Source organism: Antennarius striatus, chromosome 12 (assembly GCF_040054535.1).
Source record: "Antennarius striatus isolate MH-2024 chromosome 12, ASM4005453v1, whole genome shotgun sequence".
In the NCBI taxonomy this organism is placed as follows: domain Eukaryota; kingdom Metazoa; phylum Chordata; class Actinopteri; order Lophiiformes; family Antennariidae; genus Antennarius; species Antennarius striatus.
Window position 1 is genome coordinate 2,577,040 of NC_090787.1, and position 23,561 is coordinate 2,600,600.

At 43.8% G+C, this 23,561-nt stretch overlaps 2 protein-coding genes across 3 annotated transcripts in view; both read right to left on the reverse strand.

The window, feature by feature from the left end:
• Positions 1 to 11,575, reverse strand: part of adcy5 (adenylate cyclase 5) — a 48,644-nt gene extending 37,069 nt beyond the window's left edge. The window contains exons 1-2 of one of the 2 annotated variants that reach the window (XM_068328477.1): positions 11,107 to 11,575; positions 9,747 to 10,563 (exon numbers count right to left, since the gene is read on the reverse strand). In XM_068328477.1, the coding sequence (XP_068184578.1) occupies positions 9,747 to 10,563; positions 11,107 to 11,129 (840 nt within the window). In that variant the 5' untranslated portion in view covers positions 11,130 to 11,575. Of the gene's footprint in view, positions 1 to 9,746 lie in introns of both variants that reach the window. The other variant, XM_068328476.1, reaches the window with a different exon arrangement.
• A 5,144-nt stretch (positions 11,576 to 16,719) lies between these two features.
• hacd2 (3-hydroxyacyl-CoA dehydratase 2) lies at positions 16,720 to 22,804 on the reverse strand. The gene is made up of 7 exons (XM_068328478.1): positions 22,570 to 22,804; positions 21,344 to 21,461; positions 20,628 to 20,646; positions 18,747 to 18,835; positions 18,142 to 18,263; positions 17,744 to 17,922; positions 16,720 to 17,336 (listed from the first exon to the last, which is right to left on the reverse strand). The coding sequence occupies exons 1-7, from the start codon at positions 22,692 to 22,694 to the stop codon at positions 17,254 to 17,256; spliced, it is 735 nt and encodes a 244-aa protein (XP_068184579.1). The 5' UTR covers positions 22,695 to 22,804; the 3' UTR covers positions 16,720 to 17,253.
• Positions 22,805 to 23,561: the final 757 nt, after the last annotated feature.

Consider the following 23,561-nt stretch of genomic DNA (forward strand, 5'->3'; position numbering starts at 1 on the left):
GTTTTTATGAAGCTCAGAGGAACGGTTCCTCCGCTCACCGTCCTGGACTCTTCCCCACTGACGACAGGAACTCACACCATCGTTTGTGGCCTTCTGATCAAATCGGACGGTTTCAGATACCGGCGTTCTGATAGGATCCGTTTTGCAGGACACATTTCTCATTAAAATCAGCGGCTCATTTTTAAACGAGGTCTGATTATGATCCTGCGATACAGGAGCCACATGGGGCTGGGAATGACGATCAGGCTTCTGAGAGCCATCAGCAGTAGCGAATAAACAAAGGCGCTCCGAGGCTGTCAGCCATCAAACCAAGCCTGTGTGTGTGTGTACGTGTGTGTGTGTTCTACCATGAGCACATCAACAGCACATTAAATTTTACACACATGTTGGCCATAAGTGTTTCTCGTGTTGTGATAAACATCAGAATAAAGAGCGTATTATTACACTCGTACTTGACAACCAAGTCTGAGGCTCCCCAAGGCCACAGCGATGGAGGAAGAGGAGGCAGCGAAGCAGCACAAGCATTAATATGAAATTTAATTTATGGTTTCACGCCTGTCTTCTTGATTTCTGTTATGGATGCGGTTTTAGAGCGAGAGTAAACAAAAATAACATGTCAAATATATAAAGGGTCAGAGAGACAGAGATAGACAGATACGATAAATATAGGTGGGTGACCAACTTCTAGGCTCACATTAAAAAAAAAAATCCTGTTTCCATGGAAATCCGAGTTCAAAATATCCAAAAGGTGCGACTGGACATCAGATCTTAAATGTATGGGGTTTGGTGAAGCCAGAGAAGATCAATGCGTTTCCCTGGAAACACAACTCCAATCATTTCCAGAAAGAAACTTTTTTTTTTTTTGCAGAGCGAATAAAAGTCGAACACAAAAATAGACAAGTATAGAATTCACACACACACCTGAAACCACTCAACTCCAGAAAACTAGAATTAAGGGGTTTTTAACACTTCTGGAACTGAATGAATGTTTGGTGAATTTGCAAGCGTGATCCATTTGTCGACACCTCGATAAGGAGAATGCATTTCCACTGTGGAAAGAGCCCGTCAAAAGGCCCGGTGGAGCTCTGCTAACCACAGACAATGAAGCGACTCCCGTGTCAATAACCTGGACCTGGAAGGGACGCTCCGAGGCCCGACACATGACCAGGCTGAGGAGAGGCCGAGGAGAGGCTATTTTTAGGCGGTGCATGCAAGAGGCTGCACAACCAAACAACAGCAGAACACATGAAGCAGGGAAGCTCAGAGCAGCAACACTTTACCTTTTAAAACGCTCTCACCAGACACTCGTGGATATGATAATGGTCTGTCTGGGCCGTTTAATACGAGGCCTCTGCCATTACCGAGTGGAAAAACAAACCTGCTGTAGCTGTTAGGAAGGTTGGGATGAAAACAAATAACTCGATAAAAGCCCATTAAAACGGAGAATGATTCATGCCCCATGCAGTTCGGAATGTCCGTGTCAGGTTATAGAAAACAAACCAAAACTCTCCGAAAGCTGCCGGATAGCTTTGGACTCCAATGAGAAAAAAAATGTCCCCCGTCCCCCACGTACAACATGGTTCCTGTGGAACAGGCTTCGCTCTTACGAAGGTTAGCTTCGATGTTTAGCAGTTTATGGGCTTGTTATCAAGAAGGAGTGTGCATGTTTCCTGAACATTTTATTTTACAAGTCTTTGCTGACAGTTTAAAAAAAAAAAAAAACAGTTAGCAGTAGAACTTCCTGGAAAATCGTTTTGTCCAAAATTGCGATGTTGTCCGAGTTTGATAGGAATCCAGACCCGAGGCACATCAAAGATTTTGCTACCATCTGAATTGATTCATGCCTTTCAGAATCGACTCAAAACTGATGCCGGAAGTGTCTTCAGACAAGAGGGTTATAAAAATCAGACTCTTCCTTTCCCAGCTGTCCACAGGTGAGGCAGGAAATGACAGATTCCAGCTCTCCTGGAAGCAAGAAGTTTATAATCTAAAAGCTGCAGGTTTGAAATTACTTCATCATTCAAACATTTTCAACACATACCAGGGAGGACAATGATCGGTATCTCTTGTCTTATGATGTCTAAAACAAACAAACAACTGTTGCTCCATTCCGGCTGGGACAACAAGATGGGACGAAAAGTCTTCCCTCCTCCCAGCTCCGTCTCACCGCCTCCCTGACATCTCTTCTGCAAACTATTCTGGTCACAATGTAATGAATTGTACAATTTCAGGCAGTCTCCAAGGTCCTCAAAGGCATTAATAGTTTTGCACTCAGTTGCACACACAAGAGGGAGAAGATTAAGCAGGCAATCAGGTGGAACAAAGCCACAAAACAGGAAAAGGAAAATGCAAAAAGGGCGCCGCTGGTGAATTACGATCCAATTTGTTTTCCTGTCCGCTAATCAAAAGTCACCCATAGCTGAAAACTGTTGATGAACCTCACATAATCCAATGTTACACCCCCTGGATCTGCATCCACACAAACTCAAGGGTGGTGATCACCCTGCTCCTCACAGGACGCTCGTGCTCCAGCCGCCTAAAAAACACCCACAAGCAAACATCCACTAATCCAAGAACTCAGAAACCACAATTCTGTCGACAGCAGCGGGCTGTCCTCCGGGCCGTGATGCTGCAGAGTCGATTTGAAGTTCACTTCAAGAACACTTGTGTTTTTATATCAAGTATCTGTCAAGTATTTTTCATTTAAGTATTAAAAAAACATCCCTGTTTTTATTTCTGACAATCACTAGGATAGTAAAATATTCAGATTCTGCCATTTTTTTCCCCCCAACATGACAATTCACTGCAACAATCTCAAAACATGTCAGTTTGTTTTACGGTATAACTCTAGCGTACGTCATCAACCGCAAGCTACGTGCCGCTAAGCGCTGCTAATGGGGCCTCTGGATCCTGAGGCAACAGTAAAGCGACAACAAACGTCACAAATCTGGATGGGAAGAACCGGATTTTGCTCTGAATAATAAATATCGGTAGCATCATTGTTTATTTATCCCCATAACATCAATTCATAGCAGTAACAGAAATATTAATCATCACCCTGGCTGGTCTGGTTAGGCAGCAATATCACCTCATTACGATAGGAGCTCTCAGTGCGACCATATCGCCGGACGAATTATTCCATAGTAGAGATGTGTGTGTGTCATAATTATTTGAAATTCCCCCTTCAATTATATCACCATGAGTCTGAATTCCTACATAGTAAACAAACAAATTAAATTTAATGAATGTCAGATGAGTGGAATTAAGCAACGGAGCCCAACAGCAGAGTGTTGCTCGGCTCGCCACAGTGGAACAAAACAATATTGAAACTGTGCTTCAGTTTCAGATTTCACCGTCAAAGAATCTGCTCACAATTACAGCAACATGCAGAGATCACAAGAGGAGGATGTTTTCTCTTAAACACGCAACAAGTTGTTTGACAAGAAAACGCTATTTACTGGAGTGTTCGTTTCACCGCCATGGTGGACGTGGATGTTCCTGTCACAACTCGGCACAGAACGAGTCAAGAATAGTCAAAGCCGTTCCAGGAGGAGTGTTAACAAGACGGAGCTTTAACCAAAGAGCGTCTGATTTAGTCGGCGAGCTGCTAGCGACTAATTTGTGGCGGCGCACAGACTTTATGGACGCCGTAAAAGTCGAGATTTGTTGGGCGATCTTCATGTGGTCAAGGTCAAGGTCAAATTTCAACTTTTGTACACTCAGGAACCGGATTAGAAAGACGAGGGAGAATGCCAGTGTGAGTAAGACCATAGATCAAAGCTAGGGTAAAATTTTGAATTCAGGGGTGTTGCAGTCCGTGACCGCCTTGGTTCCAGTTCGTCCCTGCATTCAAAGTTCCCCACCAGTCAGGAAAAACTGAAGGAGTCTCCTGGATGACAGTTGAAATGTCTTCAAACCCCAAACAGACGTCCAGCTGATTGAACTTTCAGGGATTGCCGTGACCTGACTGGACGAGTCGCCATGCCAACAGCCTCCTGCATGTCCCATCAGAGGCCAATAGAATGTTTTAGGGTCTCACAATGTAAATAAGATGGCCGAAAGGAAAATTAATTACTGGTAAGAACTTTAAAAATCTGAAGTTCAGGTTCAGTCAGTGTTTGTTCGGAACACGTTACAAACACACCACTCAGGTGGGGTAATATGCCCCTTTACTCAAAAAGACTATTCCAGATGTGGACACATGGAACGTATCAGTAAACATATCAGTAGATCCTATGGTTGGGTTTTCTTGCTTTGAGAGATTTCTTTTGCGACGCTGTGAGACTTTGGAATTCATTACGGTTGCAGAATTAGTTTTTCTGCAAACCAACTAAACAATTGACCGCTTGTTGTCATTTTACATAAATAAGATCATTTCAAGATGGTACCGGGGTCGAGACTCACAACCACGTGAAGCAGAGGAGTCATGACAGAGCACATGAGCATTCACACGACTGAAGTGATTGTACAAAAATCAGCAATATGCATAAAACTGCTGCACAGATGCAAAGTAGAGCCGCACGCCAAAACAGAAGAGTTTAAGGGAAAACAATTCTGGGACTTGACAAAAAAGGTCTTTTTCATAAACAGCTGAAGATGATGGGGGACTTCTAACCACATAGCCTTTAAGCTAAAGCATTAGCACACAACCTATGGTTGAATAATTGCACAGATTTTTAAAATAAACCATCCAGAAGTATGCAAGTTCTCTCTGACCTCATCTAGTGGCTCACGTTTGTCGTATTAAGGATTTGAAATTTTTAGCTTGGAGGCAACAGTGAAGATCTTAAAAAAAAAACAACCCTCGTCTCTCATCAGGTCTAGATCTCAGGACATCCTTGGATGTCACACGAGCTGTTAGTTTGTTTTTGCAAAATTCTAGTACTCCATTCGAGCAGTGCCAATTTTTTTTTAATTCCGTCTGTGGATATAATCACAAAAAAATAAGATGGATAATTTCAAAATCCCGCAAACAAGCGGGCGAAGCATGCCGGAAAAAAAATTATATAATCACCGACAAAGATTTCAAACCCTCCTTTCCAGATTGAACTTGATCGCTGACACATTTCTGCTACATGAATGTGAATCAATCAAGGACAAATTCTGCAGCTACTTCCTTTGTAATAATATCCCACACAGATTCGACGCAAACCACGTCTGGTTTGAAAGAAGGGATGAGGGCAGACTGCATCGTGTCAAGATGATCAGACTACTTAAGGATGTTTTAGTATTTATAGCTCTGGATTTCTAAAAAAATGTGGCACACATTGCGCTAATCCTGCACGGCGTGTGAACGGAGACGGAACAAAGTGCAGAGGGCCGATGATTCACTCCACAGACGTTGTGCGTCTCAGTTTGACCCGGTGCACAAAATGATGTGCAGGCGGTCCGTATAGCTGGAGGTAAGAACAACACGCAGGTGTTCCCAGGGAGGCAATGAGAGAAGTTGGGATGGTGTTTGTGAAAAAGACTCTGTTGCTAAGTTACAGGAGTACCGAGCAGTTTTTTCTGGATTCATGGGGGAATGCGTCAGCAGCAGTTTCTGGAACGTACTCATCCTTGCCCTGCATCCACGTTCGGTTCAGATACCGTCTCCATAACGGCGAAACACTCGATAAGTCTCTGAGATCGCAGTCTGAAATATGATTAGACAAATTAAATTGCAGCTGACAAGTACAACCATCTTTGCAGAATATCACAGCAGGGCTGGGAGAAAAGGGGAACCCAGCAATGCCCGATTGAGCCAGAACTTTGTTCCGAGTGCATGAATCTCGTCCTGCAGGGGAGGAAAGAAATGTTTGTCCACAGAGGCAGGGTCTCACGGGGAAATTAAAAGCATGTCTCCAAGCGGGTCAGGACCAGGAGGGGTGGGTTTATGAAGGCAGGTAAAAGGAAGCAGAGATGATGTGGACATCTGTTTTGAATTTACACACATTACGGGCACCAAGCTTTTCAATTAGACAGTAAAACCCTGTTACCTCTGGAGTCTTTCCAACTGGGGACCGGTCGACCAGGAGAATGGAAGCGGGACTTTTCCACCAAGCGGTGCGAAACAAACCAACAGAAGTTCTTTCAGCACTGCTTTTCTCAACAATTGTCAAAAAATCTGCACGTATTGACTCAAGTGATGTCACTTGAGTCGGCAAAGATTGGGGCTAAAAACGAGTCTGAGGAGGAAATATAGGGTTATTAGAAAATGAAGATTGACTACCAGGCAGATCGTCTCACCTAGAGACAAAAAATTTTTTCGCACTTATAAAAACTACCTTTTTTTTTGGAAGAAATGTCTTTAGTTTATGGTTACACTGCCCCCTAGAGATTTCTGGTGGTACGGCTCCATTCGATCAATGTTGGGGATTCTGGAACTGAAGGAAAAAAACAAAAAACGCTTCCACCTCATCCAAATTTTTCCCCAGACGTGATTCCAAAGCTGACTGACACTGCATTTCTTAAGACTTGAGGAAACTCGGCATATTCCTGTGAGCCTGTGCATAACGGCATTATCATGGGATCGCATAAACAACAACGGTCCAACCAGTCAGGAGCTGGGTCGTGTGTTATCAAGGGGGAAGAGATATGCTAAAAACAACAGCATGGCGAGGAAAGAACAACAAATACCGCCGCTTGTTCCCACACACTCGCATCAACACATCAAATGACAATGTGCTTTCCGCAGAAAATACAAATAGATGCGGGGGTCACATGCCATTCACACAAAAAACCAAACCATCGGCGTGGATTTTGCTTAAACAACCAAACATTAGACTCCCAAAAGAAACACGGGGGATGAAAAACTCAAATTTGACATCCTTTCCGAGGGTTCACACAACACAGTCTGAGTGACTCAATGTTCTCTTCCTAAAGTCGGACGTGTTATTGATGGCCTAGATATAGTGAAGGACATTTTCTCCTGATTTCTGGAGCACGCCGTCTTCAGCTAAATAGTTTGGGCATAAAAAGTAGACTTTGTACCGAGCACTCAGTACCTATTCATGTAACGTTACGAAACCTAAAGTATATCAGGAGCTGTAGATGTTCTGCTGAAGGCCGTCCACAAAATCCTCAAACCTGGATGCAGGGATTTACTCCCATTCAGCATCGAGAGCGTCACCCCCAAGTGTCTGGATCACCCCCCATCACAGCTGGTGGAGATAATCCAACAGGTCGGCGTGGATGCATGAACTAGGATGTGTCCCCGGTCTGTTTCTGCATCACTAGGATTTCATTTAGTTTTTAAGATTCACTCTTTTTTTTTTTGTTCACGACATTTTCCAAAATCCAAAGCAGGACCCAGAATGCTGCAGTCCTCGACACATATTGCGGATTTGTCAGAGCACGCTTGTCTTAAAGAGAAACATCTATGAAAGAAGGGAATTATGATAGATGTGAAATAGAAAAGAGTCATAACCCCCATAAAAGTACATTTTCCAGCAGTAATTTCCTGCTGCAGTACTTATTAAAGCTCTCGGAGAAAAGCCATTTCCCTATGTTCAACGGTTCTCCAGAAAGGATGCCAACACTTACCTGTACCCATTCCTATCATAAAAAATAAAAAAAATTATAAAAGCACTCATAATAAGGCAACAGATGAGCACTTCTGGCCATCTAGAGGGTCTCAGTACTCAGAGCTCGACCCCCTTTGAGTCAAGCCATCTCATTTCAGGGAGGCCCTCGGATGCAAAGGGCATTAATAACAGACGATTGCCTCCATACTCATTCGTTCTAAAAACACTTGCCGTGAAAGAGCCACATTGTGGGAGGAAATGTTTACGAGCAGCGAAAGCCCCGATAAAAAAACGGTTTAATTGAGTGAACAGCCCTAACAATGGGAGGGAGGAGAGGACAGGTTTAGAAGTTAGAACAGAGACACACAAGAGAGGATTAATGATACCAAATCAGTGGAGGAGCTTGTTTAGTGCAGCTTTAAATGAAGGTGGAAACCCATTTGTTTGAGCAAAAGAAGTTTAACAGCTTTGGAAAGAAGTTTAGTAAGTAATATCGACCTGAGGAGTTCTGGGGAAAACATAACCCAATCTCCCAAAATGATCGACTAAACCAACAAACTGGAATCAGTTTTTCAGACCCCCTTTTTTCCCCTCATCTGTACATAATAATAATAATAATAATTATAATAATAGAATCAGTCCCAAATTTTTCCACAGGTGGAAACCCAGGCTCGTCTTTCTTATCGAGTAGATTCTCATCAGAAGGGAATAAACTTCACACAATCCATCCTGATAGGAAACCAACGCGTACTGTAACCAACTAAATGTGTTGCTGCGGTGAAACAACGCTGCTGAGACGCGTGTCATGATTCATTATGAACCACAGAACAGAAATATTACATTGCAGCAGCTTAAATGCATGCATTTTGTTCACATTCACAGTTAAAGCTTCCAATCTGCAGCCCAGCATCAGGAAGTCTGACCCTCCCCTTTAACTGCTCTCCTTCCGCAGGTCATGGCTTCTACTTCACAGCCTCTTCACACGCTCTCCTCCCAGTTAAACAAATGGAGTGAGCAGTTGGCAAGACTTAAACCACCTCCGACTGCAACAGGAAGTTTGTATAGATGTCCTCTTCAACTCGTAACCGAGGAGAATCGAGGCCGCTGATGGTTTGAGTAGCAGCTGGCGAAATCTTAGCAGTCACAGCTGCAAGGGGCCAAATAAGTTGTTTTTTTTAAAGTAAGAAAGGTGGTTATATTTTTTTTTCAAACATGGAATAATGGATTTCTTTTAAAATATTTTTTAAATACCAATTTAAAAAAAAAAAAGTAATGTATTAGTTCCAACCTTTCCTCTGGAACCCATTCAGGCAGCATTTCTACCCAAATATCCCCCCAGAAGACCCTCTGTTCTGCCCCGTTGCCTCTCACGTTTACCCAAATGCCCCTCCGATCAGTCAACGTGCAGCTAACCTCTGGTTGACCTGAAAGCTGTTTGTTTAGCACCAAGACCACACAATATAGGAGAGAAGAGTCATTGCAACATCTCTTTTCACCCCCAATCTCTACTGCAATATGTAAAGAATACTGGAATTTATTTGAAAAGAATTAATCATTCTTGTACTTCTTGCATCAAAAATAAAAAATGCATTACACCAAGAAAAACCAGAAGCATTATCCTGATCTTGTCATAAGTTTATTTGATAATTTACTACCCGTTCTTTGATTTTATTCTCTATATTTAAAAAAAAAAAGTTGTTTGAGTTCAGTCGATTTTATTTATCTTTAAAATGATGCCAAAACATAAAAAAACAGTCAATCTGAACAAGTTAACCACTAAAACTGCTGTTTGCTTGTGTGTTCTCTTTTATTTCCAGTTTTTAATGATCAATACGCAAACAGAAGAACTTCAGGAGATAACTTTAAATATTGAAGTACAAATTAACACCACAAGACTAGGATTGAAAACCTACATGTGAGAAACTCTGTTAAAACTATGATTAGGGGTTTTCCTCAGGGGTCCCCTCCAGGTGGCGGTGGACAGTCTACCACCCCCCACCCCACCCCCTGCTTGCGGGGAACTTCTCCCAGCCACAGCACCACACTGGCCGGTCCTGCTGAGGCAGAGCAGGTGAACTTTATCCCGTTCGGTACCGAGGAGTAAAGTTCTGAAGAAGGACGCACAATGGAACAAAATCGCGCGTCCGGACGTGCGTAACTGCGCACGGCATCGGAATCCCCGCTCCCCGTCCACACAACTACATTTCACTGTCAATCAAAACTTTTTACTCCCGCACCTACCTGCTTCCACAGAAAGTTGTCCACGCCGTTCTGCACCGAAGAAACAACCACGTGGATGGCGGAGAGAATAATCCCAGTGATGACCGCGGCGCGCATCCGGACGGGCAGCAGCGTGTAGATGACATGGATGAAGAACACCGTCCACCAGACCCCCTCCGAGGCGCTCCTGGGCTTCACGAGCAGCACCCCGATCGCCTGGATCACCAGCACCACCAGGATCACCCCGTAGCACACCATCCACATTTGGTCCTGGTGGAAGCCGTTCTTGTTGCAGAACGCCATCAGGACGAGCGTGAGGAAGATGGCCCCGGAGAACACCACCACGTACGTCAGGCTCGGACGCGCCGTCCCACCGGAGCAGTGGAAGCCCAGCATGACCGAGAAGACCAGCACCAGCACAGCCATGAGCATAGTCAAACTACTCTGGTTGAGACGGAAAAAGTAGCGCTGGTACAGCCGCTCCAACTTTTCCGACTGGAATTTCTTGGATTTGAAAATGTGCATGACGCTGCTGCAGCAGGCCACCAGAGACAGCTTCACTTCGGGCATGATCTCCTCCTCCTCGTCGCTCTTCGGCTTGGCTCTCTGCTCCTCCAGACCCAGCTGCACAGACTTGGGTCTCACCTCGCCTTCTGGACGTTTCGGGGACCCTCGGGGTTTGTTGTCTCGGCCCTCCTCGCCATGGTCCTGCCAAGCCGACCTGGACCTGAAGCTGACCCTGCTGACGGTGGTGGAGGCTCGCCCGGGCTGCCGGTGTTCCAGATCATCCTCTTCCTTCCACCGACTGCCGGTCCCGGTGAGCTTCTTGCGTGGGGATCTGGTAGAATATGGGCACCCGTTAGCCACGGACTCAGACTCGCCCCAGGCTGATCTGAGCTCGGTCCCTCCCCTCATACCGGGCGCAACGACACCGGGTGGGCTGACACTGTTTGATCTGGACATGGTTTGAAGAGCAGGAGGCAACAACAGAAACGCACCTAAACAAACCCTGAGGGGAAGGATTTCCTTCTGTTGAAATTTAATGTCAGGAAAAATATTTTAGTCCCACAGACGAGGAACATTAAATTCCTGCCTCATATTGAATTTCTCATCGCTACTCCCTCTAAACTCCCGCTCCTAAAAAAAAAAAAAAATCCATTCTAAAATTGGATTATCCAAAACATTAGCATGGAGTGAATAGAACTGGGAATTTAAAAAAAAAAAAAAAACAATTGAACATGCGCAAAAAAGTCACAGGGGAGCCAGTTTCACCACGGGAGGAAGGTGGACTTGGCTTTACATCATTGGGCCCAATTAACTGACATCCGTGGGGAGGGTGCGCGGCACAGCGCGCTGTAAATTAAATAAAGCCGTTACACACCTCGGACTGTCCTCAGAGATCATCGCTGCAACGCCATCAATCACAACGCGTCAGATCTGCGGACGCGTTTCCTGTATTCTTATAAAGGCTTTGCGTCGGAAGGACGCAGGTGTGCGCAATGAGCGCGTGGATCCCATGATGGGGGCTTTTTATTCGGTCCCGTCCGGTCTCCGCGCACCTGTGTTGAGTACGCACCGCGGCGGGTCATCCACGTTTACCCAAACAGCATCATCGCTATCCTTGAACACTTGCCCTGATTGGAAAGGGGGGGGGGGGGGAGAACTCATCCGCTCCTCCTCCTCCTCCTCCTCCTCTGATCGCTACAAAAAATAACCCATCGGTGGGGGTTTTTTTTTGGAGCCTCCGTCGCCGTGGGGTTAATTTATCTCAAACCTCCGCGCCTTATCGATATCCAACAGCTGTCCATCACAGATCACAGCTCCAACCCCCCCCTCCTCATCTCAGAGGGACTCCTGGTTCTCCGCGCGTGGATCCCACCCCCCCCCCCCTCCCGCGGAGTTAACGGCAAGCGTCCGACTTGAGGGTCAATCCGGTGCCGACGAGCGCTCCCGCAGCTTTACGCAATCCGATCGCTGTGCGTTTGGAGCGCCGCATCATAACATATGTCCCGCTGATCGCTGCCTCAGCGGCCATTCAACCAAGTGTGCTCCCCCCGGCCCGCCTCTCCGCCGCGCGTCCATTGGAAACGGGACGCGGTGAGTCACGGCGTGACGCGCTGCCATTGGACGAGGCGCGGATCGATCTCAAGGCGCGTTTCTTTAGGCGCTCTGGATGAACGGGCGGACCGGTCCTCACAGCCGAACGGCCCTCACACGCCCACCCGTCTACCCCCCCCCCCCACCCATAAACACACACCTCCACGGATGGACCCACCCCCTCAATCAACCCCCCCCCCCACACACACACACACACACACTCTCTCTTCCACGAGTTTTCCATCATCATCCTGGTTGGGATTTTTCTCTTTCCTCACTGTTTGGATTCCATCTTCTAGGATTGTTGTGGCGTCATCAAACGGATTAAAAATCCTGACGACGTCATGACGTCACGCTTTCACCCTGAATTTTTGTTTTATTCGTGAAAAAAGCTGCAGCAGCATTAAGGTCGGTTCAGTCTTTGGATGAGTCACAGGATGGATGGAGCAGGCCGGTTCAGAATTTATTCAAACAGTTGGATGAATTTTCTCTACCCATAACAAAATAATACGAATTTTAAAAAAAAATTAAAAATAATAAGAATCATATAAACTGACTAATAATAATCAAAATTCATACAAAAGCATGAACAGAATGGCATCACATGAGGCGAGGAGGTCCTGCTGATGCTCACATTGTCTTGGTTTTGTTTGAAGTCATAGGGGGCGGGGTTATATAACATATGGGCGTGTCACTCAGGGGTGGGTGTGGTTAACGGGCTTTTTAAGATGGTGATTTAAAGTCAGGAAAATGCATCGATTCAACGATCAGAGTCTCAGTTTAAAACCATTTGGCTCTTTTACGTTTTTTTTTTGTTCTTCTTTGGACTCAAATCACGTACAAAATATTTAATACTTAAAATAAATTGCATCCTGTGTGACTTGTGCATTTGTTCTGGAGGGCAGCGGGTCAGAAGAGTCGTGGCTAAACAGCTTCAGCTATGGTTTCATTTGCATTGTGTGTTAATGAATTTAAATTGGAGGCATGTGATGCTGAGTCTCGTGTGTTTGCAGGGACCAACTCACCTCCAGAGGAATTGCTTTCACCCCCCCCCCCCCCAAGAGAATCCTCCCTTTAAGATTCATCAAGGGTGAAACTCTGTTAAGCGAGAGAACAGCAGCCTCCATTCACAACCGTCCTCTTCAAATTAGAGGGGAACTCAGAAATAAATTTGATCCAAATTTATCTTAATTCAAGTTGTGCAAACTATTTTCTCTGCTCGTCTCATGACTTCTACAATTATTCTCACAAACGCTTGATGTAATTTCATGAAATTATTGCTGACATTAATTTATAAATACAAGTGCATTTCACATTTTTACAATAAGAAAAAAAAAAAGACATGGCCAAAAGTACAAACACACTAGAAATTGTCTTAAGGCATTTTCCAAGAAGAGTCTGGATCGTATTCTTTATTCTCCAATGTCTTTGTCACCAAATGTGAGGAAAATCAGTGAACATGAATTACAGGATTGTTATTTTAAAAGGTTCCATTCCCTGAATTCTTCTTCCTCCTCTTCCTGTGGTCAAACTGGGACCGCCTAGAAGTCTCCCTAGTGTTTTATTTCTCTTTTACTGGGTTAAATGGGAGTCAGTGCTTCTGAAAGCAAAAGATCGATGTGAAATCTTTGACAATAGTTTGGTATTAGTTATTTCTAATATCTTTCACAGTTATCCTGCAGACCAGATGCATGGGCAAATACTGGTTTAAAGGAGACTTGAGGTCATTCTGATTGAAAATCATAACTGCACACACACCCAGTTTAGATCAATTTTTGATCTGATGTTCCTCATGAATTGAAATCACACGTGCTGAGGGTTTGTCTGTGGGGAAAACGTCCGCTCGAACTTCTACGGCCAATGTAACGCCGGAGGAGACTCGCGGCCGTGGTCCCTGCTGATTGGACGCAGGTCTCTGCTGCCATCGTCTGAGTGACCGACCAAATTGTTGAGCAGCAATCATCAAGCACAAGATGCGGACATGCATGAACACACACACACACACACAAACACACGCTGACACGTGCACACATCTAATCTCATTACACATCCTCACTTAGCTCAGATGAGCTGTGGATTACTCCTTTAATGGACTATTTCAATAACTCCTCTGATGTGAATAAAAAAAGAGCATGGTAAATCCATCAAAATTAATTACCAGCATGTTGTACTCAAAGCCTTGGACTTGTGTTAAACAGATAGAGGGTTGGAAACTGTTGACCTTTGACCCGTGGAAACAAGTGGGGATTTCGATTTTTCAGCTTTAAAGCTCAGCCGACTGTCATCTTTAAACTGTCGCAACTGGAATGTTCACACCTCAGACAAAATGTATTTTTAATAAAGTAACTCCAGGTGCATCATTTTTAAAAGCAAACAATTACAATGGAAACGACCACCAAGTCGTAGGAAGCTACAGGTGACTTTCATCTCTCTTGTCTGCAACAGCCAATCAGTGACAAGTCCCATCTGCAGTCCTCGGACAAACGTCGCCTGGAAAGCATTGTGCCGTTCTGCTGAAAACTACCCTTTTTTTTCTTTTTTTTTTAGCAATCCATTGTCGTCTTTATCACGACAAACGCGTGTTGGCGGCGCGAGCATCATTACAGCGACATGAACCAGTTAGAGATGTCAGGAATAACATCAGACGCTCACGACGCAGTTAATACGTGTGATTAAATAAAGGAAGCAGCAGAACAAGGGGGAGATGGATCCTGTGCTGCAGTGGAGTGAGTCACGATGGTGAAACACCTCTGGTGGTTACTTCAACACGTACAGCTACATACGTGAGGTGCTGGCGTTCATGCACCTCACACGCCAAGGATCGTGTAAAGAACATACCGGCTGTTCTTATTTTTCTGTGTAACACTGGGTAAAAAACCATTCAGTGTTTACTGGGCTTGACTGAAAAGACCCTCCTGGGTTCATAAATGTTTAAATTACCACAAATAATAAAAAAGTTTGCTGCTATATTGTGGAATTTCGTTTTTCACAAGTGGTCCTGGAACGCATTAACTGAGAGTAACGAGGGATTACTGTATGACAGGATGCTTTGACACAACGTAGAAAGAAGAAAAGTCAGTGTAAGAAGTGAAAACACACAAGCTAAATATAGCAGGACGGGCTAAGATAATTGGGAAAAGGTGGGAAGAAAACAAAAGCAGGAAGTGAGCAGCAAATAATCCGATAAAACAAGAACAAAAGCTAAAACCGAACGGTGAGGTTTACGGTGGAGAAACATAGGATTCGGTAGAATTTGTCTATTACTTTGGTTTCTTCAAATTCCCCAAACTTTATGGAAATGCAAAAGTAAATTGTGAAAAAATGCAGCAAAGCGTTACTTATTTTCTAGCTCAACTTTCACACTATTCCTTATCCATTTCTGTTAATGTGTGAAAGCGTGTGCCGAAAAACTAGCAAGATCCATTTGGAGTTTGTTTTGTGAAGCCTCCCCTTGGATAACCAAAATCTTACCGGTATCACCACTGTCTCAAATGTGACATACAAAAATTAAGTACCGGTATATACAATAAAAATGTGACTACTCCTGTATTACAGATTTATTGTAAATATATACTCATTATTTGGAACTGTACAAAGTTGGTTGGCCCCACGCAAAACATCCGTATCAAAACTTTATTCAGAGAACCTTTTCTGGACTAACACAAGCCATGCTTTTGTTTGTTCTTTTAACTTTTGGATGCAATGCAGATCATTCCAGAATCCACATTTCATCTTTCATGCACTTTTACATCAAGCAGCACTTCTGCTCCTTCAAGGCGTACAAAGACAAGATCTGAAGTAACATCTGCTCACTTCGCCACAGAATAAAGGAGTGTAAGACAGGAATATGACGAAGACAGTGAGCAGAACATTAACAGTGGAATTTGTTCAGAGCAGGAGCGACGACAAGCAGAGCCATGCCGAAGGGCTTTTATCTACTGACAGCCTGAAAGTGACCTGGAGGCAGAAGGATGAGATTAGAACAACTCACCCAACAGAACAAAAACAAACTGGACACTTTTCTGCATTTTTTTTAAAGTTGCAAGATCAAATTAAAACACGCTGTGAATCGCAGAGTAAAAAGATCACTGGATAAATACTCACAGGTCTGCTGCTGTCCAAAACAATGCTATTATGGAATGTGCATGAAATATTCAGTTGCTATAGTGATACATTAATTCCCATCCCTTACGTTATAACATCACTTTGTCATCCATAAAGTGAACAATTCTACATGTGATTAGGCCACAATTCTGGTTTCCTCGTGTTCCATATTAAAGTTAATTTAATCAGAAAACACAGTCGTGACTTCTCTTTGGGTTGTAAGTGCTTCTTTTGTTTAGAACAATAAATTACAATAAATTCCTTGTGTTTCTTTGTAGTTTTTAACCTGACTAAAAGCCGCGCTGGTCTCTGGAAGTAAATCAGCATGTTTTAAAAGAGATTTTTCACAAAGCCTCATTTTATTTTTCTACAAACTTTTTTTTTTAACGTGATCCTCATATGAGGAGTCAATGGATGCGCGGTGAAGAACCTACAAGCTGCTGTGGGGTTATTAAAGGTCAGCTGTATCCAGCCCAGAATGTATTTCAGCAAACAACTGAACATCTCCTCATCCTCCCCTACATCAGTTTGATTTGACCATTCAGGGCTGCTGTAGACACACGGCGGTGAAGCGTGATGAAGTAAAAATATATAACGATTATTTTCTATGTATGCTGATAAACTTAATCCTACACACTGGATCTTTGAGGAGTAAAACACAAACACTGGATGGTGAGAAAACCAATAATCATAAGGAAAGCTGGGGAACTTCAGGAACTGTTGGGGAACAAAAAGTCTCAAATCAAACACACAGCAGCTTGTTCAGGAAAAGAACAGAGAAAACCATGCAAGCACAGAATGAAAACGGTTTATTGAACTAAATTCGGAATGTAATAAAGATTCTTCCTGGAAAGGAACAAACAAACGGAAATCGGACCTGGGGAACAGTTTGTATAAACCTTTCTGTAAACCTACAGAAAGCCTCGTGTTTCCGGCGCCGCTCTTCACTTCGCAGGAAAACAAAACCTAAAGGAGGAGCCGTGAGGAGGCGACGCATCTATGAGGGGTTTTTTTTTCTACAGTGACGTTCCGTTGTACCAGCACGTCGATCGCTTTAACGTTCTGCTCGCTGCTCGGGCGGCAGCTCGCCCGCGTGGAAATGTTTTTCTACAGCTGCAAGCTCTCTGAATAAAATAACTGATGTTTGTTCGTAAATAAAAACACCACCACCACCAAGAAAACAAAAAAGATACAACAGTTTGTTCGTGTTGGGAAACTTAAAGTAGCTGGATGACTGATCTTCTGCCGGGACGGTTCGGTTGGTGGCTTTTTGCTCCGCTTTGAGCAGACGTGGTTCTGGTTCTCCTCCGTCTGAACGCTACACGGCTCATTCCACTTTGCTGTAGTCGTTCACGTGGCCCAGGACCTTCTTCCTCTGTCGGATCATGTGGAAGTAAAGCTGGGGGAAGACTGAGGGGAGGGCAGAGCAACATCAGCGTGACACGTACAAACGTTCTGCTCTGAAATCTACTCTTGACTGCTGAACACATGCTAACAGCTAAATGACAACCAGCACACATCTACCTTTAACCAACGGAATTGTGCTTTCAATTACTTTATCCATAGATTATCCACTCCCTGGATTAATGGGGTGTGTTCCATTATGTTCAAGAAGACCCTAAAGGAAGTTTTAACCCTCTTATCCATATTCTTTGTGGCACACCTTAAGTCAACATCCTGCCTATAAAGTGGAATTATAAATATATGACAAGGAAGGAGCCGGTCAGGATGAAGGAGCCATCAGGTCTTACCTCATACTCAAATGAAATGACATCTGTGTTACGCAAAAACAAGAACACAAACTCCGCTCTACTTACGGGGAATGTAGGAGATCATGACGAGGATGAGGAAGGAGTAGTAGTCGAAGGAGAAGTTGTACTTGTTGGGCAGAGTGACGGAATACAGGCCCGTCTTCTGCACGTACGGCAACGCTGCGTAGATGGTCAGCAGCTCCCCGGTAACGCCCATGGGATACAGCACGATGAAGAAGGTGTACCTGCAGCAGGGAGGAAGATTAGACCAGTGGCAGCAAACACGTTTGAGTTAGGAAAGAAAGAAATTGAGGAAAGAAGAATGTTTTTGTCAAAATCTGTCGTTTTAAATGGCCACTGAAGTTACTTTAATAGGTAAAATAAACAGAAAAATAACATTAAAACCACACAAATAAATCCACCCGCAGAGCAGGAAACACTCTCCCCATCAGGCTGACGCCTACCTGGCCCATTTGATCAGGTACGGCAGGTGATTGAGCAAACTGAAGGTGTAGAAGGAGTAGCGGATGATCTCTGTGATCGTCCAGGCCGTGACAAACAGCAGCACGCTGTCGTCGCTCTGCACCTGCGGGGAACGAACGCAAAGCATTATGGGAGGACGACGGATGGGAACGGGGACGGGCGAGCAGGCTTTCCATGCTGTTTGGGTCAGATCACACCGCAGGCAGGCGCTCACGATCCTCGGATATTATGGTGAAACAGATGCAAATACGAGGTTAAGAAGAGAACAGAACAGTTTAAATCCAGCGTCCGCAAAGAGAAAGGGGCTGATGGGAAATGTCAGTGCAGCGTCTCAGAACAGGCGCACGCAGGAAACCAGTACAGACAGACGTTATTCACCACACCGAAGTTCAACACATTAATTCCTGCAACCCTACAAGCAAGACCGTCTGACTTTACTCACTGGTTTACTTCTCTGCCATCTATCAACGGGGCAAACGGAACGTCAGCCGGTCACTTTTTACTTTACACCAATCCATGTTCATTCAGATCCATTTAACCGGCCTGTTTAAAGCAGGGCCGGTTGGGGCCGGTCGAAAACTCTCACCTCCCTGACGCTGTGTGTGACGGCCCAGGTGAGGAAGACCCGGGACATGACCTGGAACCCGGTCAGGACCACAGAGGACGGGACGATTCCTGAGACACGGAACAAAAGACACACACATGTATAGAGGAATGTGAAGGAACGCGTGTTGATTTCTGTAGACGTTCACCGGTCGTGATGTGAAACTCCAAATGAAAAATATGCCATGAAAATGATCGATTTCTATCGAGGTGATCATTTTAGTCGAGAACTGAATGCTTATTTATTTTATTTCAGTTGTTGATATTTGTATCCTTGTTGCCGTTTTACTTTAGGAAAAACCCTGAAATACTTTGAGGCCGTAAAAATGAACAATGACTCGACTAGATGGCAGACCAGAACCTGGTGCTGTGTGAGTGTGTGTGTGTGTGTGTGTGTGTGTTTGCCAAGTGGACGGCAGCTGCAGGAGGCCGAAGCCAGCTCCCATTAATCCTTGATAATGAAGGGAATGGACTGTGAACCAGCGGAGAAGCTGCTATGGGGGGGGGGGGGGCAGAAGGTGGGGGTGGGGTCTTTCTCTCTCCAAACACATTAGCACTGTGAGAGCAAACAGCGACTCCGCCCCCTCCTCGGTAAACACTTCAGGTGCGACGGGCTTCCGTTTGTCTGGGCGTACAGGTAAAACCTCGGTTTCTGACCACAGTTCGTTCCTGAAGGCTGTTCGAATAGCGATTTGTTCCAAATACATTTTTCCCACTACAAATAATGTAAATGGTCTTAATCCGTTCCAAGACTCTAGAAAACGAAATTTTTTCAACATAATATCCATTCATTTTCTGCCGCTGTATCCACATACTATGTGTTATTACATAATGTCATTTATATATCAAATTGTCTAGTAAGGAAACATATCAAAGAAATGTAAAAGAAAGAAGCAAACACGAGAAAGTGTTAAGTACGATCCTGTGACTCTTATTTTGGGACTTCTTGTTGTACCCAGAAGTGGTTGCATGTAAATATACTGTATAGTAATGCTCTTGTTCTGTTGAGTGTGACATGCGTGATGTGCCTGTGTTCAATTGTGTGTTCAGGTGAGCGTAGCGGGCTCCGGTTCAATAAAGAAGAGAAAAACTTATTTCGTTCCGCTTATCATTCACCACGCAGATTCCGGATGAGCAAGTCTGGTATCGTAACAGAAAGAAAGAAAAAAAAAAAAACATGGACGTAATCAGGTTGGCCTAAGGTACGAGTTACCATTGTCTTTTGGACAGAATTAAGTGAAAAATTATTGAATACAGTAAACTACAATAAAAAGCACATCATAGTTAAAGCATAAGAACAATAAAGATAATAAAGATATGTTTTGCGTCCGACTTACAAATTTTGTTCCACTTCTAAGACAAACAAATTCCGAATTTTTTGGTCGAATTCCGATTTGTTCGATGTCTAAAGCGTTTGAAAACCAAGATTTGCTTATATTTACACCTGAGACACAGAGGCAGATGTGATGGGGGCAGGAGGGTCACATCTAGGGCCCTCTAATGTTTCCATTCACAAATAAAGGAGTAAAAGTATGTTAAATATTTGTTCCCAAATGTGAGGATGTTTCTGGATTTCATACTTTGCATTATTATGACATCACGTCCAAAATCAGACACGACAGCCTTGATTTGCTCTGATTCTCATCTCGAGGTGTAATATTTAGTTCCACAGCTCAGGTGTTCATTCAGACCTGTGACTCCCATAGGTTTCTTTACTACGACTTGTATGGAGACGTATTCAAATGCATTGCATCAAACCCATCGTGTGCTTATTTTTAGATGATGGAGTGTGGTTCTCTCTCTGAGGCGACCTTTGCACACAGACGGCTCAGTGGAGGTGAGGGTGGAGGCGGCAGAGACTCACCTACAGCACAGTGCACTATCTGTGAAGAGATAACACACAGGAACTTAACGCGCGTCCACAATGGGACATCAGACAGATGTTTAATAATGCTAGAATGTAATTACAGTGCATAATGCACGATTAACTTAAATGTGATTATTCATTTTCCCTTAATATTCTAAAGATGTTCCTAAACTGGTGCTTTTATTTGTTTGCTTTGTGTCTGGACAGGATCACGTAATGCTTCACGGCACTTATTGCCTATGCACTCTGCATGTGTGTGTGTGTGTGTGTGTGTGTGTTTGTGTGTGCAAAAACACTCTAAACAGTAGGAGGAACTAGACATTTCCATTTTACTACTCCTGAAAAAATATCTCTAACTTTTATCCTCTTGTCTCTTTGGAAACTGGCAAAAATGTGACTTTAACATACATTTTTTGTGTCATGGGACTATAACACAATGTCAGGGGTGCTGTTTTTTCCATGTTGACATGCTTGAGGGGACATACCAAACACTACCCAGATAACAGGCCTGTGGAATGTCCTGCCCGGATAAGTGTATAGATGGATCCATAAAGATCAAGTTAAAGTTAAATCAATTTAAATGGCTGCTAGAGGCCTTATTGATGCTTTATTATTGCTATTAAAAAAAAATTGTGTCACATCTAAACCAGATACTGTGCACGTCCAAAACTTTGAAGCTGTGCCATGTGACGTCTGATTTTGTCAGGACTCACCTCCAGGATGGCCCCTGTCTGGAAGAACTTAAGGGGTTTCTCTATGGAGTAGTACAATCCGTGGTAGCTTCCTCTGGCCAGGTAGGCTCTGACCAGACCCACAGCAATCACCAGCCACCTGCACAGCAAAGACATCACCAATCATTAAATCATTAATTCAGTTCCATCATTTGGGGGGTGGGGGGCAACTTGGCAGAAACTGATCTGAAAGCAGATGCTGCATTTAAACAAAAAAGAAAAAGAAAAAAAGGCACATAAGACAAAGCTAGCATAGTATAGTTCATCTGTCGTGACACACACAATGTGAACTGACCGGTACGGCGAGGAAACAACCGGCATTCAGTTGTGCAACAGTCTAAAAGGCACTGCAATAAAACACCCAGATTGTTCTCCATTCTTTCAAACCTGCTCTAATACAAATCCAAATGCAGTACAGTTTCATCGATAAATGACTTTTGACAATGCAAACACTCACTTCTCACAATTCTGTGCATTCTGAATAACAGATTAGTTTCTCATAGAAAAAAAAAAACAAGGACAAACCAATTCTTTGTGGATGTAAAAAAAAACAATCTAATCATGTTTTATCATAAAATACTTTCTAGTCAGGCTTTTTTTTTTTTTATTTACAGGGAGGGAACTTTAGTCACTTTCAAAAAAGCCCGGCTCAAATGTTTCATCACTGGAGCTGCACATTTGTATGACTATTTCTTCATTATTGTATTCATTGATTATCAGACTATAGCAATAAAAACCATTTCCTATCTTATACTAAAATTTAAAAAAATATTGTAATATTACACCATACGGGTTCCTTCATTCTTTCTAACAGAATATTTGTTTTATTAACGACTAGTAATAATAATAATATTTGGTTTAAAATAGGAATATGTTCCAATATTTACATTTTTTTTCTAAATAAAAAAAAATCACAGTTATTGTCGTTTATAAACATGTCAGGTTAAACCCTTTACGTCCTGGTTTACACAGAATAACCCGTCAGCCCTACTCCGGTTAGTCTCAAACACGCACCTGGTGGCTGCTGCTAACCTGCACCGGCGGGACGTTAACGTGTTTACTGAACAATCCCCGCATTAACGGAGTAAACACCGAAATAAACACCGCTACCCCCCAGAGGTTAGCATCTCGCTCCCGTTGCTAGTCCCGTCTCCACATTAGCACGCGCCCACCGGAGCAGCGTTAGCACGCGGGCGCACGCGACCTACCCCGCTGTCATAACAACGTTGTAGATGACCAGGTAGGCCGTGGCCAGCGCCCCGGGGCCCTTCTTCTTCTTCGCGGCCACGTCGCCGTGGACCGCCTTGCTGGTCCCAGCAGCGGCTGCCGACATGACTATAATCCTCGGTGCTCCCGGGTCCAGGACGACAGTGGCTGTCAGGTTTAACCGACTACAGGAAACCGACGCGGGCCAAACCAGAAAGTGTCGCCCGGAAACGAGAGAGTAATCTGCGCGCACTTCCGGCTTCGCTTCCAGGCGCGTGCGTTCAATACATAGTCTTCAACGTCGCTACTGTAACGCAGAGTGGGGCATTACTTGTTCGAGAAGGCTTTTATTTATTTGAATTGAACAAATACAAATAAATTTATTCTAACGGACGCTACAACGACGATCGCCGTCATTCCCTGTGATAGTAATGACACACTTTTTTTATTAGGAGCGCCCCCTACAGTGCCCCTCTGACCTTTGACCTCAATTCAATTCAAGAAAAACTTTATTTGTCCTCAAGGTGTAATGTCTAAATTCCACTTCTACTATACTGAAGGCAAGACCTGCCCTCGATTTTCTGTCTTTAACCATTATCATTCTTCGATTTTATTTCAGTTATTTTCTTGTTTAAACAAAATACATAAATGTATTTGCAAGCCAATACTGTAAGAGGTATTATCTGTGAAAAGCTTGTGCATCCTGAGAAGGTCAAATCATATCCAAACTATTCCAGACTATCTGGCGGTGGCCTTGCCATGATGGAGAATTTAAATAAGAATATTACAGCTTTTCTTATACTGTGCATATTCTCAAACAAGTACCTGTAAAATCAAACAAGTACCTGTAGTACCTGCAAACTTACACTCAGCTCACAGACATGGATTGATATGGTCGTCCATATTGGTAGTATGCCTCCCGGGAAGCATATTTCACAATTTCTTGAAGTAGAATGGTATGTACATATCTGGGAACAATGGGTGTCCAGTGTTA